General features: G+C 59.3%; 1 protein-coding gene across 8 annotated transcripts in view; it reads left to right on the top strand.

Annotated features, from left to right (window-relative positions):
• SPTB (spectrin beta, erythrocytic) overlaps positions 1-16,303 on the top strand; it is a 136,507-nt gene that overhangs the window by 106,126 nt on the left and 14,078 nt on the right. For 6 of the 8 annotated variants that reach the window (XM_037899293.2, XM_037899292.2, XM_037899289.2 and 3 more), the window contains 5 exons: positions 523-661; positions 1,219-1,303; positions 2,016-2,212; positions 2,704-2,813; positions 5,375-5,453. In XM_037899293.2, coding sequence (XP_037755221.1) covers positions 523-661; positions 1,219-1,303; positions 2,016-2,212; positions 2,704-2,813; positions 5,375-5,453 — 610 coding nt within the window. Of the gene's footprint in view, positions 1-522; positions 662-1,218; positions 1,304-2,015; positions 2,213-2,703; positions 2,814-5,374; positions 5,454-9,664; positions 13,075-16,303 lie in introns of those variants that run through there. The other 2 variants (XM_037899294.2, XM_037899296.2) reach the window with 2 other exon arrangements.

Genomic DNA, 16,303 nt, shown 5'->3' with positions numbered 1-16,303 from the left:
TATTCCCGCTTTTAAATGCTGACCTGACACTCATCAGAGGCTGAGAAGCAGCCTTGTACTTCGCAAGTTTCCCCTTCTGTAGAGACAGAGTGATCATATTTCCAAAAGGGACACCATGTGGGGCTAGCCTGAGCCCTTCTCCCCCCCCCCCCCCCAGTGCGTGGGGCTGGCCCAAACCGCTCTCTCGAACCCATCTCCCCAGACAGGCCTGGCCCATCTCGCTCGCCTGAGCCCAGCCCCTCCCGCCACTCCCCCCCCGCAGGGCTGGCGTCGCTGCTCACCCGAGCCCTGTCTGCCCTCTGACCGAGCCCTGCCTTCCCACCCTGAGTGGGGCTGGTATCACCCCTTGCCCCCCCACATGTTCCTCCGCACCCCACCTTTTGGGTGGGGGGCAAAAATGGTCATTTGTCCTGTTTGCTGTTGCCAACTGGCCACTTTTGCCCAAAAAGTCGGGACGGCCGGGACAGGGCTTAAAAAAGGGACTGTCCCGGCCCAAACGGGACGCATGGTCACCCTATGCAGAGATGTCTCGTCCGTGGAGCTGCTGCTGAAATACCACCAGGGGATCAAGTCCGAGATTGAAACCAGGCAGAAGAGCTTCGCCGACTGCGTCGACCTGGGGAAGAGGCTCCTGCAGCGCAGACACCAAGCCGGCGCCGAGGTGAGGCGCATGGGGCCTCATGCTCTCATTTGGCCTCCATGGGCGGGGCAGCCCAGCCTAACCCCGTCTTGCAGGGTGCCCTGCGGCCACGCCTTCCACTGGGATCCCTCACGGGGAGGTAGTCTGGCTGGTGAGCCCAGCCCGCCACGCACAGGGGGAGCGCGGCGCACCCAAACTACAGCTCCCAGGAGGCACCGCAGCAGCATTGCTGAATTGAAATATTCTGGTTTTCCGGGTGGTTTTTTTTTTTCATTAAAACCGTAACATTTTCCGCAGAAAATTGACATTCAAAATGAATTTTTTTTTCTTTCTGTCAAGACTGAGCCCCTCCCCCCACTTCCCGACCCCACGGCCGGAGGTGTCATTCCTCGTTCAGAGCCTGCAAAGTGCCCCGCGTGTCCTGGGTGCTCCGTGTAAAGCAACATCTGATGGAGGTTTCCCGCCTGAGGGCCCTCCAGAGCAGCGCGAGGCAGACCTGTAGAGCCAGCTACAGAGACACCCGCCGGAGCCGGGAGTGGAAAACGCCGTGGTTATTTCTCTCCTCTCTCCCCTTCCAGATCAAGGAGAAGCTGCTGCAGCTGACGGAGAAGAGGCGTGAGATGATGGAGACGTGGGACAGGCGCTGGGACTGGCTCCGCCTATGTGAGTGGCACACGGGCATGTCGGTGGTGGGGGAGGGTCGGTGGGCACCAGGAAGTTGCTGGGACTTCACCCAGACCTCCAAGTGCTTAGCACCCGCCTGGCCCCAGGACACTGAGCTCTGTGAAATGGGAGCTCTGGAAAATCCGGCCCGTGGTCTGCAGCAACAAACCATGGACAGGCGGCTCCCAGGGGAAGGGGGTGGGGGGAAGCATACCGCCCCACTGAGATGGGTGTGGCATGCTGTGCTTTCCCCAGCGCGACACGGGACCCCATCCCCCTAGCGTGCATCGGGACTGGGTGCAGGGAGCCTACGTCGGCCTCAGCGGTCAGCATTGGGGCCTGGCGTAGGAGCCTCAGCCTGCTTAGGGGGAGGTTTGCAGGGACCCACCTGCCTCTGCTGAGGGGGCAGTTGCACTTGTTGAGGGAGGGATGTCCCAAAACCCTGGGCTCCCAGCTCCTGAAAACTCCCCGCTGGGGTGCAGGAGGGTTGGCCTGAACCACTCTGGGTCTCCCTTCTCCCCAGTCCCCGAGGGGGGCGATGCTCATGCCCTGATCTCTGCAGAGCGCTGTGTGCTCCAGGGTATTAACGAGCAGGACACTAGCATCCTCCTCCTTGGGGGAGCCAGCCAGCTCCAGTGCGGAGACTGGCCCTGCTCCCCCACCCCCGCCTGCCGCGGGCATGTAACGCGCCGCTCTGCTCTCTCCGCGGCAGTGCTGGAAGTGTGCCAGTTCTCTAGGGACGCCTCGGTGGCCGAGGCCTGGCTGATCGCCAAGGAGCCGTACCTGGCCAGCGGCGACTATGGACAGACCGTGGACAGCGTCGAGAAGCTGCTGAAAAGGCACAACGCCTTTGAGAAATCCACCGCCACGTGGGAGGAGCGCTTCGCCGCGCTGCAGAGGCTGACCACGGTGAGCGTGCCCCAGGCCTGGGTGGACGGGCATCAGCAACGGGGATCGAACCGGGGAACCTCAGCAGCTAGGATGCCAGGAGCAGGCTTCTGTGAGCTGCCACTAGAGGGGGGGCAGAGAGCCCCCCCCATGGGCAGAAGCTGCATAGGGAAGGCAGGGCGGATCCCTTGCCTGGCTGGTGCATAGCTGGGCACATTCCCGGGTGCTTTAGCCACTCCAGTTATCAATGATCCAAAGAACAGGGCTTCCCCACTTCCCTCCAGAGACCATCCCCCTGCCTGGTGGGTATCACAGAGGGGGAATCTCCCCCGGACCCCTTTTGTACTGCGCTGTCACTGGTGGTAGCGCTGCATCCGGCCCCCCCCAACCCTCTGCTCTCCCTTCCCGGCATTCCCACCCTTCGCCCACAGCTCCCTGCCAAGCACTTGGACCTTCTGCCATTTGCAAATCTGCAGCCTTTACATAATCCTCCCCACTGACTCCTTTTCCAGCTGGAGTTGCTAGGGAAGCGGAAGCTCCAAGCGGAGTCCACGCAGCGCACGGCAACCTGGACCATCGACCCCCAGTACGACTTTGACCCAGCGGCTTTGAAAGCACTGGAGTAAGTGACAAGCTCACGCGTTTCAATGCACCTGCGACCTTCCCTTCGGGCCTTTTGGGGGGTGATTCTGCACCCAACGAGGCAGCGGGAGTCTCACCAGGTCCTGGAGGTACCACAGACTCAGGAGGATGGGCTAGTGAGTTAGTAGCCAGCTGCCAGCAGGGGATCCCAGCATGCTCGTGCCTGTGCCTTGTGGGCTCTAGCCATGGAACCAAAGCCAGGGTCGAAATGCTCGGGACTGGTTCACTTCGTAGCACCTGACTTGGGAGCATTTGCAGCTCGCGGCCAGTGCTAGTTAAATGGAAAAGTCCCTTTCCGAAGGCTGATGCTGGGGAGTGCAGCCCAAAGGGGCGTTTCCAGGCTGAGCTGGATTGCCAGGGACATTGCGTTTCAGGATGCAGGTGCCAGTCAGGCTGAGAGTGACTTAGAGCCCAGGGAGATGACAGCGTCACTCGGTCACCGGCTCTGGAAGTGCAGCCCTGCTGCCCCACTGGCAGATCACTGATTGCAAACCTGCAGCTAGGCCTGGTGCCGTTGGAGCATTCGGTGCTGGCCCCTACCAAGCTGTGGGGCCCTGCTCTGTTCCTTCAGGCCATATCTTGTGTTTTCCCCAAGCTGCCAAGTCCAGCTGCCAGGTAAAGTTGTTCCAAGTGGCTCAGGTCAACGGGAATTTTGCCCTTGACTTCAATGGGTCTGTCCATCCGTTAACGCCCCACACTTGCTTTGGAGCTTTCGCTGGATCGGGGCCGGAGGAGGTGGCATCCCGCAGGGTCCGGCCCCACAGCAGCACCTTCTTCTGGGCCCATTTCAGAAGTCAGGCTGGAGTCAAGCACCGGCCTCCCTCAGGCTCCTCTCTGGATGCCAGCCCTGTCTGTCTCAGGAGTCTGCCTGGCCTCCCCTCACCCTGGTATCTGGGCATCTCCTGTGTCAAATCGATGGCAATAGCGAAGTCCCCAGCGGACTCCATGGGGTTGCTGGCTCTTCTCCCTTCTTGGGGTCAGAACTCAGCTTGCGGGGACATGTGGGACTTGGATGGGGGGGATATTCTCCATTGCCTTGGGGTTAGCTTGATCTGCGCCAGCGGGGTTTGTTGGTCGGTTCCTTGGGGACAGGGGGGAGAAAGATGGTCAGTGTGGGGTTTGGGCAGAGAAAGGGGCACCAGTGTTGGTCTTTGGAGGATTGAAGGGGGGCCAGTGTTGGAATTTGGGGTAGAAGGATCGGCACTGGGGGTTTGGATGGTGAGAGCTGGGCTTTGGAGTGTGGAAGGGGGGGATCAGCCAGGGTGACCAGATGTCCCAATTTTATAGGGACAGTCCCAATATTTGGGGCTTTGTCTTATATAGGTGCCTATTATCCCCCTGTCCTGATTTTTCACACTTGCTATCAGGTCACCCGAGGCTCGGCATCAGGGTCAGGAGGGAGGAAAGGGGAGCAGGGGGGCAGTGTCAGGAGTCTGGGGGTTGGGAGAGGGGGTGGCACCAGGAGGTGGGGACAGAAGGGGGGTCAGCTTCAGGAAGTGGCACTGGGAGCCAGGCGGAGTGGTCAGGGGCGTGGAAGGGGGGCGGTGCTGGCGGCAGGGGGAGGACAGTGCCGGGGGTCAGCGGAGTGGAAGAGGCAGTGCTGGGGGTCAGGGGTATGGGAGGTAGGGGTACTGGGGGGGGATGGTGCCAGGGGCGTGGAAGGGGGACAGTACCGGGGGTCAGGGGTATGGAAGGGGGCTGTGCGCCAGGGGGCGCGGTCAGGGGGCAGGAGGGAGTGGAAGAGGGGTGGTGCCGGGGGGGACAGAAGGGAGGGCTGGTGCCGGGGGACAGGGAGTGGTGCCCGGGGTCAGGAGCATGGAAGGGGGCAGCACTGGGGGTTTGCAGCCCCAATGCCCTTGCTAAAACCCAGCCTGGGTAATTCTAGCCAGCTGGCTCAGGTCTCTGAACAGAGTCAATGGCAGAAGAGATTCCTTTCTTTTTTTTTTTTTAACTTCTTAAACTGTTCTTGAGTTTTCATGTCATCCATTAAACAGCTGCCATGTTCCACCCCAGAGGCAGCTGCATTTCCTAGAATCCTAGAAGATTAGGGTTGGAAGAGACCTCAGGAGGTCATCTAGTCCGACCCCCTGCTCAAAGCAGGACCAATCCCCAACTAAATCATCTCAGCCAGGGCTTTGTCAAGCCGGGCCTTGTGGGTGAAGTGACTCATCTAGCGTTTGTAAGCTGAGTGAGAAACTCTTGAGGCTGCAGGGGTGGGGTGTTTTGGGGATATGGAATTTAGCGGCCGCTTTGCATTGTAGAACCAGCACAACGCCTGCAGCAGAGGCTTGGCCACACTGGCGGTGCTTCTTGGTTCCATTGTTTGTAAATCTACATGCCCCAGGAGAGAGCTGACGAGGCCAGAACCGGAACAGCCATTTGCGACTCCCTTAGCTTGAGAAACTCCCAGTCACAAAAGCATCGGATTCAGAATAACGTTGGTGATTCTGGGCAAACCACTTACACAGCAAATTATGGGCCTCTTACCCGAAAGAAAATACCAAAGTTCCCTCTTTTTAAAGGGAGTGTTATTTGCCGTAGGTCTCAGGAAGAAAAAGAGAAGAAAACAGGGGTAATTTCACAGGACCTCTCTGAACCTGCTACAGAAGACTCATCACTGGTCAGTTACCAATTTTAGTTTTCTCCTTCCTGGACCCACCCCCCCCAGCTGCATAATTCCCCGGGATATTTTATAAAGCTCTTTGCAAATTGTTGCCTCTCTGCCGAAGCCTGTTAACAATGTGCCAATGTTTCCCTCTGACAAAAGCCTCCTGTTTTCTTATTTGCTTTGTGTTTGTTCGTCCCCCTAGTTCTTTCCTCCTCTGCTATCAGTGAAGCAGGTGGAAAGGTTTTTGTACCATGCATTCATCCAGTGTTTCTTTAATTAGCTTAATAAATGTTCACATTATAAATAATTTACTGTTTGCCACAAAAATATACACACGTTCACACATTCTATTTTTCCACCCCCAGAAAATGCTCTTTTTTTAACCCAGCAAGAATTTCCCCAATGAGCAAAGGACGTAGTTTGCCAGGTTCACTCGTCTCGAGGTGGATCTGTCCCATCTGATACATCTGTCCCTCATTTGGTTGGGGGAAGGGTTCGCTTGCCCACCGTTGCCCTGCTTGAGCGGAGGTTGAGGGTACCTGTGTGCTGCAAAGAAAGACTCGCGGCTGAAAGTCTCGGAACCCCGGTCAGCTGCCTCAGGCTTGCTGGGCTTGTGCTGTGGGACTAAAAATATCAGCCTAGAGGGTTGGGCTCGAGCTTGGCTCTGAGACCTGACCCCTCACCGGAGAGGGCTCCAGGCCATGCAAAGTGCTATTTTTAGCCCAGTAGTGTGAGCCCGAGTCAGCAGACCCAGGCTCTGAGACTCGTTACCATGGGTGTTTTTCTGCAATGTAGACAGAGCTTAGCTCCAGAGATGTTAAGGGCAGGCAGGACCATTGGATCGTCTTGCCTGACCTCCTGTGTAGCCCAGGCCAGAGATTCTGCTCCATTACCCCTGTGTTGAGCCCAGTCACTTGTGTTTGGCCAAAGCAGATCTTCCAGAAAGGCCTCAGTCTGGATTCTCCATCTCTTGATGTCTTCAATCCCCCCTTCCCAGGGTAGCTTGTCCCTACAGGATAAACATCAGGGCCTTGTGGAATGCATCTGGCTTCTGCTCCAGCCATGGGTTCTTGTCCTGCCTTTCTCCGCCCTCTAAGCACCCGGTGTTTCCTCCCCGGGAAGGGCCATATGCGTAAGCTGGTCTGGAAGGGTGCACTGGGAGACCCCTCGCTCCCCACACTGCCGGCACGTGCGGTGAAACAGCGCCCCCGCGGAAAATGCCGTGTCTGCCAAACTCCAACGGTTCCAGGAGCGCCAGGGGGAAGACAGGCGGGTCTGTAGAGCAGGGAAAGGGGGCGCAGTGACAGCTGCTGGTAGGGAAGGGTCATTTGTACAGCCTGCACTGTTCCACCCCTCGTCGCCTGGCGAATGCAGGCTGGGTGGGCGCTGCTTGCTCTCTGGACATACACGGGGGAACCCCAGGGAGGGAGAAGGCCGGCCCCCATGCTCAGCTCAGTGTCTATTCACATTGAAACTGGCCAGGACAAGCGAAGAGGTTAAAGCTACAGGAACACAGAGAATAACATCCAGCGGCTAGCGGTGGGGCCTACAACTCAGGTCTCCTGGGTTCCACTCCTGGCTCACTGCGGGATCGCGGGCAGCTCATTAAAAAGCCACCGGCTGTTCCCTAGAAGCTGGTTTGCTGTCGTAGGCCCTGCCTTCGCTAGAAACGCGCGTCCATGCGGACGCTGGCTCCGGCGATAGGAGGGGCTCGCCCGTTGCTGGAGTTCACTGAGTGGCAGGAGCGAGGTGGATGGTGTAACGACCTTGCGCAGGGGGGTGGATTTTTCACCCCCCCGAGCGGATCGCTGGCTGGACCTGGCCGTTGAAATGTCCGTGACAAGGGGTGATTTGTTGGTGGCGTTTCTCTCCTGGCTGAAGCCCCGGCACCTACGCAGTAACATAGGCATAATGCTGCCCCTGCAGCGCCCTTTGCTCAGGGAACCGGCATGAAACCCTTTTGTTGCCAGTGTGAACTGGGTCTCCGCTAGGGGGTTTGCCAGGCCAGCTCTTCCCCATCTGGACCTGGCCAGTGTTTCAGTGCTCTGGGCAGTCTGGAAACCAGCCACCTCCTTTCCAAGCTGCATGGCTCACACGCCAGTGCCCACGGGAGCAACCCGGTCTCGTTCTGGGGGTGCGTGAAACATAAGGAGGACGTGGACACAACTGGGGCTGGAACAGTGAAGGGAGGGGGGAGCCTCATGTGGCCGTCGGTTCTCTATGGGCGTGCAGAGACTAACTGTGCTCCTCTAGTCTGACCTCCTATCTGCTCTACGCCCGTTTGCAGCTGGGTTGCAGCAGGACCCACCTCATAGCAAGTGCCCCTGACTTCCCTCATTGCACCTGCCCCCCTCCCCCCCCCCCGGGGGAGCCATTCATCCACGCGCACGCTAGCTGGGCCCTCCCACGAGAGCCTGCTTGGGAAGCCGGGGCTCTGTAGCTGTGAGAAGCACTTGCCCGTAGCTGCTCCGCTCCGGTTCTTCCCCCTGTGCCGGGGATCTGGGGCACTCCAGAGAAGGCCTGTTCCAGCAACTATGCCTCCCTCCAAATGGCAGACACCCGCCTTAGCCCCGCATGGAAGATTGCTCTCAGCAGAGGCGTTTTAGGTTCCCCACCAGCACCCAAGAGAAGGGTTCCTGCTCCTGCTCATGGCCTGGGAATCCTGCTCCAGGCAGCTGGGCTGTGGCCTCCTCAATGTATAGGTCTGCGCTGTCACCTTCACAGGAGGCTTTGGCACTGATTCAGGCCAGACCTCCTTCCAGTGTGGATGGGAGATTGGCTTACCTGGCAGCCCCACCGCAGAGTCTCAGGTGCATGCGGGGGAGACAGGCCAGGAAGGATGGCCTAGGAAACAGGGAACTGGCCGGGGGCTCCAAGTCCTGGCTCTGCTACTGGCCTGAAGGGTGACCTTGGGCAAATCAACCACCCCTGGGCCTCAGCGCCCAGCTGTCATTGGGGATAGCGTTCCCTGCCTCGCATGGAGGGTGAGCAGCTAAACCCACCCACCGCCAGGAGGCCGGAGAGCTACCTCGATAGATCCTGGACTGGGCAGTTGGGGCTTTCAGGTCTCCTGGAGGTGCCCCCTGACATTCTGGTCAGGTCCTGCCCCCTCCTTGTGCGCTGGCCATTGGCTGTGGCTTAGCTGCTCAGGCATGGGGCAGCCCATGGTGCCAATTCTCTGTAGCTCCCCTGGTGTCATGAGACGCTCTGACCAGCTACACCAGCAGAGGATCTGACCCATAGACAGACTGGAGAGAGTCCAGCGGAGGGCAATGAAAATTATTAGGGGGCTGGGGCACATGACTTACGAGGAGAGGCTGAGGGAACTGGGGTTATTTAGTCTGCAGAAGAGAAGAATGAGGGGGGATTTGATAGCAGCCTTCAACTACCTGAAGAGGGGTTCCAGAGAGGATGGAGCTCGGCTTTTTCTCAGTTGTGGCAGATGACAGAACAAGGAGTAATGGTCTCAAGTTGCAGTGGGGGAGGTCTAGGTTGGATATTAGGAAACACTATTTCACTAGGAGGTGGGGAAGCACTGGAATGGGTGACCTAGGGAGGTGGTGGAATCTCCATCCTTCGCGGTTTTTAAGGCCCAGCTTGACAACGCCCTGGCTGGGATGATTTAGTGGGGGATTGGTCCTGCTTTGAGCAGAGGGTTGGACTAGACGACCTCCCGAGGTCCCTTCCACCCTGAGATTCTCAGATTCTGCGACACCCCCAGCACCACAGGGTCCCACGCTGGTGGAGATGAGATACTCTGCTGCCCTCCTCTCTCCAGGCAGAGCTCTAGGAGAATCCGTGACACACCAGCTCACTTTTCCCAGCACCTCCAGGGCTCAGGTTTCCGGGCTGCCCCGCCCTGCTGAAGCTGTGACTCCTGGTGCCTGGAGCTGTGACTCCGGAGCTGAGGCTCACAGGGGTGACAGGGCCTCACTGCACATTAGGTCACTTCCCCCCGACGTCTGTTAGTGACCTCCCCCGCCCGGCGGCGTTCAGCTGGGTGTTCCCACCAGCTCTCCTAGCACAACAAACCATTGGACCGGCGGGTTCCAGAGACGCAGCCAGGCGAAATGCAGGGAGCCTCTCAACTCCAGAGCAGCAGCTGCGAAGCAGAGGAGAGGAACACGGGGTAATTTTTCTCCCGACACCCCACGCAGTGGGCTTAGACTCCGGCTCGTTCCCCTGCAGGAATTCTAACCTCTTGCCATTGTTTTCTTTGGAAGAAAGGTGCCCCGTCCGAGGCAGGCCCCGTGGAGACCCCCGAACTGGCGCTCTCCGGTGCACGCCCAGCGTCAGTGGGAGACACGGACGGCTCATCAGAGGCTCGGCAACCTTTGTATCAGCTGCCAAAGGCTCTTTGTGCTGCTTGGCCGCGGTGCCGCCTCCAGCACCAGCTCACGCTGCTCCTGCCTATCAGCCTGCTCTTCCTTTCACTGCATCTTCTTCCTCCTCTTGCGCCAAGCCCAGTTCTTAGCTCTCCTTGCCTACCTGCCTTCTCCTCCTTGGACATCTTCTTTCCAGCGCTGGCCTTAGCTAACCCCCTTCCCGGGGGCTCGCTTGCTGCTCCCCTGTCCCCCTCATCTCCTCCAGCTAATCCGCTTGCAGAGGGCGTTTCTTTGAGTTCTTTGAGCCAGCTCCGGCTCCCTATTCTGCTGGCTGCAGTGTGCTGGTCTCTTCCTCTGCCTCCATTTCCAGCAGACCAGGTGTGGCTCTCTGCACCACTTCACCCCCAGTTCCCTGCGTGCCTCCACTCCGGCCCTGCTAAAATATTCCCCCCCTCACACCTTGCCCAGCTCCCGACAGCTGCCCTGCCCTGAGACGTTGCCCCTGCTCCCCCATCTGCTTCAGGGTCCCGGGCACACTCGCTCTCCTGGGAATTAAGGGCTCCCATGTGCTTGCTGCTGTCATGCAGGCCTTGTGTCACGCTCTGGGCCCTGCTGAGCTAGCACTGGCTGCAGGGGGTGCTAGAGCCTCTCCATCTGCCATAGCTTCTCCCATAGCCCCGTGCCATGCGCGGGGTCTGCTCTGCCTCCTCCTTCCCCTCGCCCTGTGCTGGCCCCCTGGCCCGGGGTGAGCGAAGGCTGCAAAGCCGGCCGGGCCACGGTTTGTATGAAGGACGCTCCCTGAACAGCCCCTGGCTGCAGCATATCCAAGAGGCCGGGCCCCATGTAGCCAGTGACACTGTCTCCAGGCCGGGCCCTTGTTCCCTAGGCAGCGTGCCTGTACTTCCCACCCACTCAGAGCCCCTCTGGGGCAGGTGCAGTGACCCTCTGGCCTTTGAGGCCCACCCTGGAGCAGGGTACCCCCCCCAAGGAATGCTACCCCCACCCTGAGGAAAGTTGCTTCTACCACCCAACCCTGGAGCAAGGTATCCCATGAGCAGCATGGGTCCTTTGAGCTAATACTGTGTCAGTCATGCCCAGGGCAGCTCCCTCTGGGAGTCACGGGCTCAGGCTCTCTGCAGACTCAGACAGCGTCTCTGCATCGGTCACATTGGGTTCTGTTTTGGAAATGTTCCTCACTGCACTGAGAGCTAGGGGCCTTTTCTTCCTTCTGTGAGAGCTGAGAGTCTGGAGAACAAGCCAGCAGGTCACAGACCAGCCCTGGGGCGACGGAGCCCTGATCCCTGCCTGGAGCTGCCCTCTTGTGCTGCAGGCCCAGCCATCAGCACACCAGCCATAGCTAGGAGCCAGAAGGGTGTCCCTGCAAAGACCTGCTCTCAGCCCACACTAGACGGCTCCCTGTCACCCACGTCGGAGCCCCATCACGTTGCCTGTCCCCAGGAGGTGCCTTCCAAAGCAGGGTCCCCTCTAGGGCTCGTGAGTTCCAGAGCCAAAGATGACACCCCACCCCACCCCGCCCCATCCCACAAATGCACTGCGAATGACCTGCCACCAGCCTCCTCCCACTAACTCCAGCAGAAGCACCTCGGCTCAGCCCAGCTCCTGCACCCCGAAAGAGCCCACGCTGAAAGCAGCTCTAGGCCAGAGCCCCACACGGCGTGCACAGCCAGGGTCCCAGACACGCTGCGGGGGTTGGTCTAAGCGGAAATGACACAAGCTCCTTGGCAAGCCCATGTGACCCAAGGCCGCCCAGCCCAGGCGCTCCCAGCCACCCCATACTGGGAACCGCAGGCCCCCATCACAGAACTAGCTGAGGGCCCCGTCTTGGGATGGGAGGGATCCAACTCTTGGGTCCCACGTACAGAAGCCTCCAGCGGCTGAGTTGTGGTCCTAGCCCCACGCTCGGGGCACAGATACGCTCTCTGGTACCTGCTCCTGAGAGGTGCAACTTCATGGTCCAGCTACCCAGCGCCCCGGGCCCAGGGCTGACCCTCAGCTTCCTCATCACTTGAACACACCTCGCCCAGCACTGCAGCCGCGTGGGCCCTCTGGGATACCAGGTTAACGCTCCAAGGGCATGCGCTAGGTGTGACTAAAGCACGTATACCCACACGCTGCCCACAGGTTTCTAAGCCACCGTCACCCATCACTTAGCAACGCAAGAAATGCCCAGCTCTAGCCTAAAGCAATAACCCAGACCCAGAACTGAGGTTCCCTGCCTCAGTTTCCCCACTCAGGTGGTGGAGCCCGCGACACAGCAGTTGTTTCACAGTAACCACCTCACCATGTTGGAGCTGTGCAGACAGACTCCCCAGAGTATTCCCCCCCCATTTAGCCTTATGTCAGGGTGACAACACCCCCTTGACACCTGTTCACATGCCCGGTCTGGGAACCCCTGTGGCCTGGACTACGCTGTGGGATCTGCAGCCTGCAACACACACACCCCAACACCCTGTGGGTGTAAACCCCCTCCCCACCCTATCGCTCGGGCCTGTCGGTACAACTTCTTCCCCCTTTACCCCAACCCCAGCCTGGGCGCATTCTCTGAGCTGCAGCTGGGGCAGGGCCTAGGCAGCTGGCTGTCCTCCATCCCCAGCTCTGCTAGGCCCTGGGGGCGTGGCCCCCGAGGTGCCCTGGCTGGCTGGGAATGTGGGGTCCTCCTGAGCTGGCCCTTTCCCTGCCAGGCCAGCGGTGTTCTGCGATGGTGGGTCGCCCCATTGCTGTCCCGCCCCAGCGAGTGCAATGGGCAGCAGCAGTACCGGGGGAGGCAGAGTTCCCCTTTTTACACCAGGGTGGACTTTGGCCCCAGACAGCTCGCCGGGACAGGGACAACACGTGGCCAAACCAGGGCCTGCCTTGCTAAGCGCCGTGCATTAGAGCTCAGCTAGGCAGGTCCCGCCCTGCTGGAAAGCTTGCTCCGTTCGATGCAGCTGATCGGTTCTCACCCTTATCGCCACGGTGGACTTTGTTTCTTCTCATACAAGCTACAATCTAATCAGCCAGCAGCTCGGAGCCCTAAATTCCAGCCTGGGCCCTTCGGAAAATGCCAAGGAACATTTTTCCCACCAGCCCCGTGCCGTGGCCGGTGGAGGGGACTCTGCCCCCTCCCTGATTGGACACACTCCAGTGGCGTCATCGTACAGAGCAGCCACCTTGGGGAAAGCGCACGTCGGCCCGGGAAGATGCACGCGCTAGAGAGCCAGGCCCATTGCAGGCGGCCCAGGGGGCGAGTCCCCCCCACGCTACCTGCCCCCAGCTGTGTGGCTGTTCCTGGTGTCGCTTGCAGATGGTGCCTAGCGCCCGGGGGAACCCTTTGTCCTCTATTTGCATAAATAAAAATCAATCACAGCTGACTTGCTTCCTGGGGCAGAGGTCCCTCCTGGGCTGGGCAGTCTCTAGCGCCAGGTTGGCCCCGTTTATCTCGCCTCTGTCAAGAGTTAACCCTCCTGAGAGCTGGGGGGGGGGGATGATTTTTCAAAGCCCCTAAAGCCTGTTTTTCAAAGTGACTTAGGCACTTAGGCTCAGCTTGTCGAAACAGAGATCTGCCATCCCCGCCCTGATGGCCGCTGGGTTTTAAGTTCGTTCAGTGCTGGGGAAAGGTGCCAGATTGCCGCCCCCCCCGGCAGGCCAAACACTTTGCTGTGACCTCCAGCCCGTCACAAGGGGGACACAGCTCACTCTGCTGGGCCAGCAGCCCCTGAGACCCCGTTCAGCTGGAGCAGAACTGAGACCTCCCTCCCCCCATCCTTTCTCACTGACTGCCAGGGAGTCATCAGTTGGCAGCAACATCTGGTGGGTACCGCCGTGGCTGGGTTCAGCCCCATGTGGAGGGTTCCCCAACTGGTCCGGACCCCCAGGCCGCCTCCTGCCTCGTCCCTGGTCAGGCGTCAAGCTGTGTGACGGGCAGCAGGTTTCCACGTATCCCCTCTGAGCAGGAGGCGCATCCCAATGTGGCAAAGCCCAGGGCACTGGACATGCTTTCCAGCAAGTGTTGTGCGGCTGCTGAGCATCCCCCCACCTACCTCACGGCTCCGTACCTTCTCCCCGGGACTCCCAGCTACCCGGAGAGCCCTGCTGCTCCCTGGCACCCGCCTGAGCCCCACTGGGCAGCAGTTCCAGTGCGATAGCAGCCCCCGGGCAGCAACGGGCTCAAGGCAGCATTCCCCCAGCCCTCCTCACCCACACGATACACTAGAGAGGGCAGGCTGGCTCCTGGCCCATTCCCCTGGTCCGGTCCCCTGCCCGTAAATGAGGGCTATGCTGTGAAATGAAAAGCGGGCTCCTTTAACCGCAATACACACCCAGCCCGAGCGCCGCAGGGGAGCCCAGGACTCCAGCTGTGACAGAGCTGGCTATTTCTAGGGGCCATAAGCCGCACTGGCAGTGATGCCAGCCAAGGACCCACCCCTATGTCCGCATGCTTTACAGGGGGAGTGCGTGTCACGGGCCAGGATCGGGAAGGACTGCATCACCGCCATGCTGCATGGTGCATTGGCCAAGGTGCATTCTGGGAAGGGTTCTCCTTTCTTTAAAGAGTCAAGTATGGGCTGTTGTCAGGGGCAGGAGGCAGGACTTGATCCCATGTAGCAAATCCTGTTCCTGTGAGGGGCAGGGCGGTTTGTCTGGGGCCAGGGCCCTACCCAGGGAAATCCCGGGCAGGCAGCACCTCTGGGGCAGCTGTTCAGCAGCAGGGGCTTTATTCCCATTTCCAAACTCAGGCCGCTGGCACCAGGGGCATATTTACAAAGGGATTTAGGTGCCTACAGCTGCAGATGGGTGCCTAGTGGATTCACAACAGTGTCTAAGTGAGTCAGGCACCCGGCTCCATGGACTTTCAATGAGAATTAGGCACCAAACCCATGTCGGCACTTCCAAAACATCCCAGCTGTGGTGCTAGGCACTTAACCCCCCCTTGACAAGTTGACCCAACCTTCCTGCGGCACTTTTGACAATGGGACTTGGGCTCCTAGGTCACTTGGGCCTGTTTGCAAATGGTCCCCTCCAGCTGAGTGTGCTTTGCCAGTCACAGCTAATTGCAAAGTGCCATGCACAGCAATGGGGTGAGCGTGTTGCTCCATAGGCCAGCCCTTCAGCGCAAAGAGCTGAAACTGGGGGCCTGGTGTGTGTGTTCGGGGAGGGTGGAGCGGCGGCATTTGGCTGAGGAATGGGCAGCCCAGAGTTAGGGAGTCAGCTGCTTATTTACAGGAATATACAGAGAGTCCTGCTTCCCTGGACAGGAGTGGGAACATCCAGCACATGCCTGTGTCAAAATCTCCAGCCAGACACATCAGCCCTGTGCCCAAAAAGCTGCTGTCTCTCTCTCTCAGCATCTGCTTCCTGCAAGGGTCACACACACAACCCCTCCTTTCCGACCCACGGACCAAACTGTCTCCGGCAGCTTAACCCAGTCTCTCCAAGGCCTGTTTTCTGGGTCTTTAACACCCACCTTTTCACCCCGCCCACCCCCTTCGTCCAGGCCCTGCAACAGAGAGCAGGTGCTCTGGAGATATCTCTGTGAGGCCCAGTCTTCTTGCACCTCAAAGGAAGCTCATTCAAGGTTCCCTGCATGTTCAACGCACACGTCTCCTTAGCGAGGCCCCGGATCGATTGCGACGGCGACCCCTTACAGCAATAAACAGCTGTGATGTCCTGGGGCTATACCAGCAATGCAGTGCACAGGGCCCACCGCCCTCTTCCCGGGTGAAGGAGCCGTGGCGTGGGAGGTGTCGGGTGCTTGCATAATCCAGACGCTTCCTTTAAGTCTCTAACGAGGCTTTGGGCATGCTGGTGAACGTGGCCTGAACCTGTTAAGAAGCCCCCATGGCTAATAGCCCTAGAGCCTGATCAGTTCAGTGCATTAATTCGCGACTGGAAAGAAAAACATCTCACCACCCCCAGACTGTCAGAGGAGGCTGCTTAGAGAGAGAGAGCGCATGGGGCCAGAGGGGAGGCAGAAAGGGGGCGGAGATGCTCGTCCAAGCTCCGCCCACACATACCCAGAGCGGGACACTGCTCACCCTACAGTGCAGTCCATCATCCCGCACTGAGCGCCTCTGGCCTCCAGGGGCCTGGCTCCCCCTTGTGAGCTGTGAACAGGCTCAGCTGGGCTCTTTTTTGGTTCGGGGGGAAATAACTGCAGGCAGCTCCTGACTGCCACCCACACATGGCCCCAAAATGAGCCTTCCCGCATGGCAAATTGTGTCGCTGTGTGACACAGCACCACACCCACAGGCGCACACACCAATTCCCCCCCACCCTGCTAGTCGTGGGGAAGTTACAGAGGTGACGCCGGCTGAGGGTGTGGCTAGGCGTTAATGATTTACCAGTGTAATCACTGTAATGACCCAGGGGACAGGCTGGGCTGTAATCAAAGTGCCTCTTTACAGTTTAGCTTAATCTGCTTCCAAAGGTCCCAGGGATCAGGACAGGAAGTAGTTTTTCCGTGATGCACAACTGGCCTGAAGCACCCGGGATTGGCCACAGCTGGAGATGAGACCCCCAGCCATGGGGGCGGGTCAG

The sequence above is a fragment of the Chelonia mydas genome, chromosome 6, assembly GCF_015237465.2.
Source record: "Chelonia mydas isolate rCheMyd1 chromosome 6, rCheMyd1.pri.v2, whole genome shotgun sequence".
NCBI lineage: Eukaryota > Metazoa > Chordata > Testudines > Cheloniidae > Chelonia > Chelonia mydas.
Note: the sequence above shows the minus strand (reverse complement) of the source record. Positions and strands in the feature narration are given on the sequence as shown.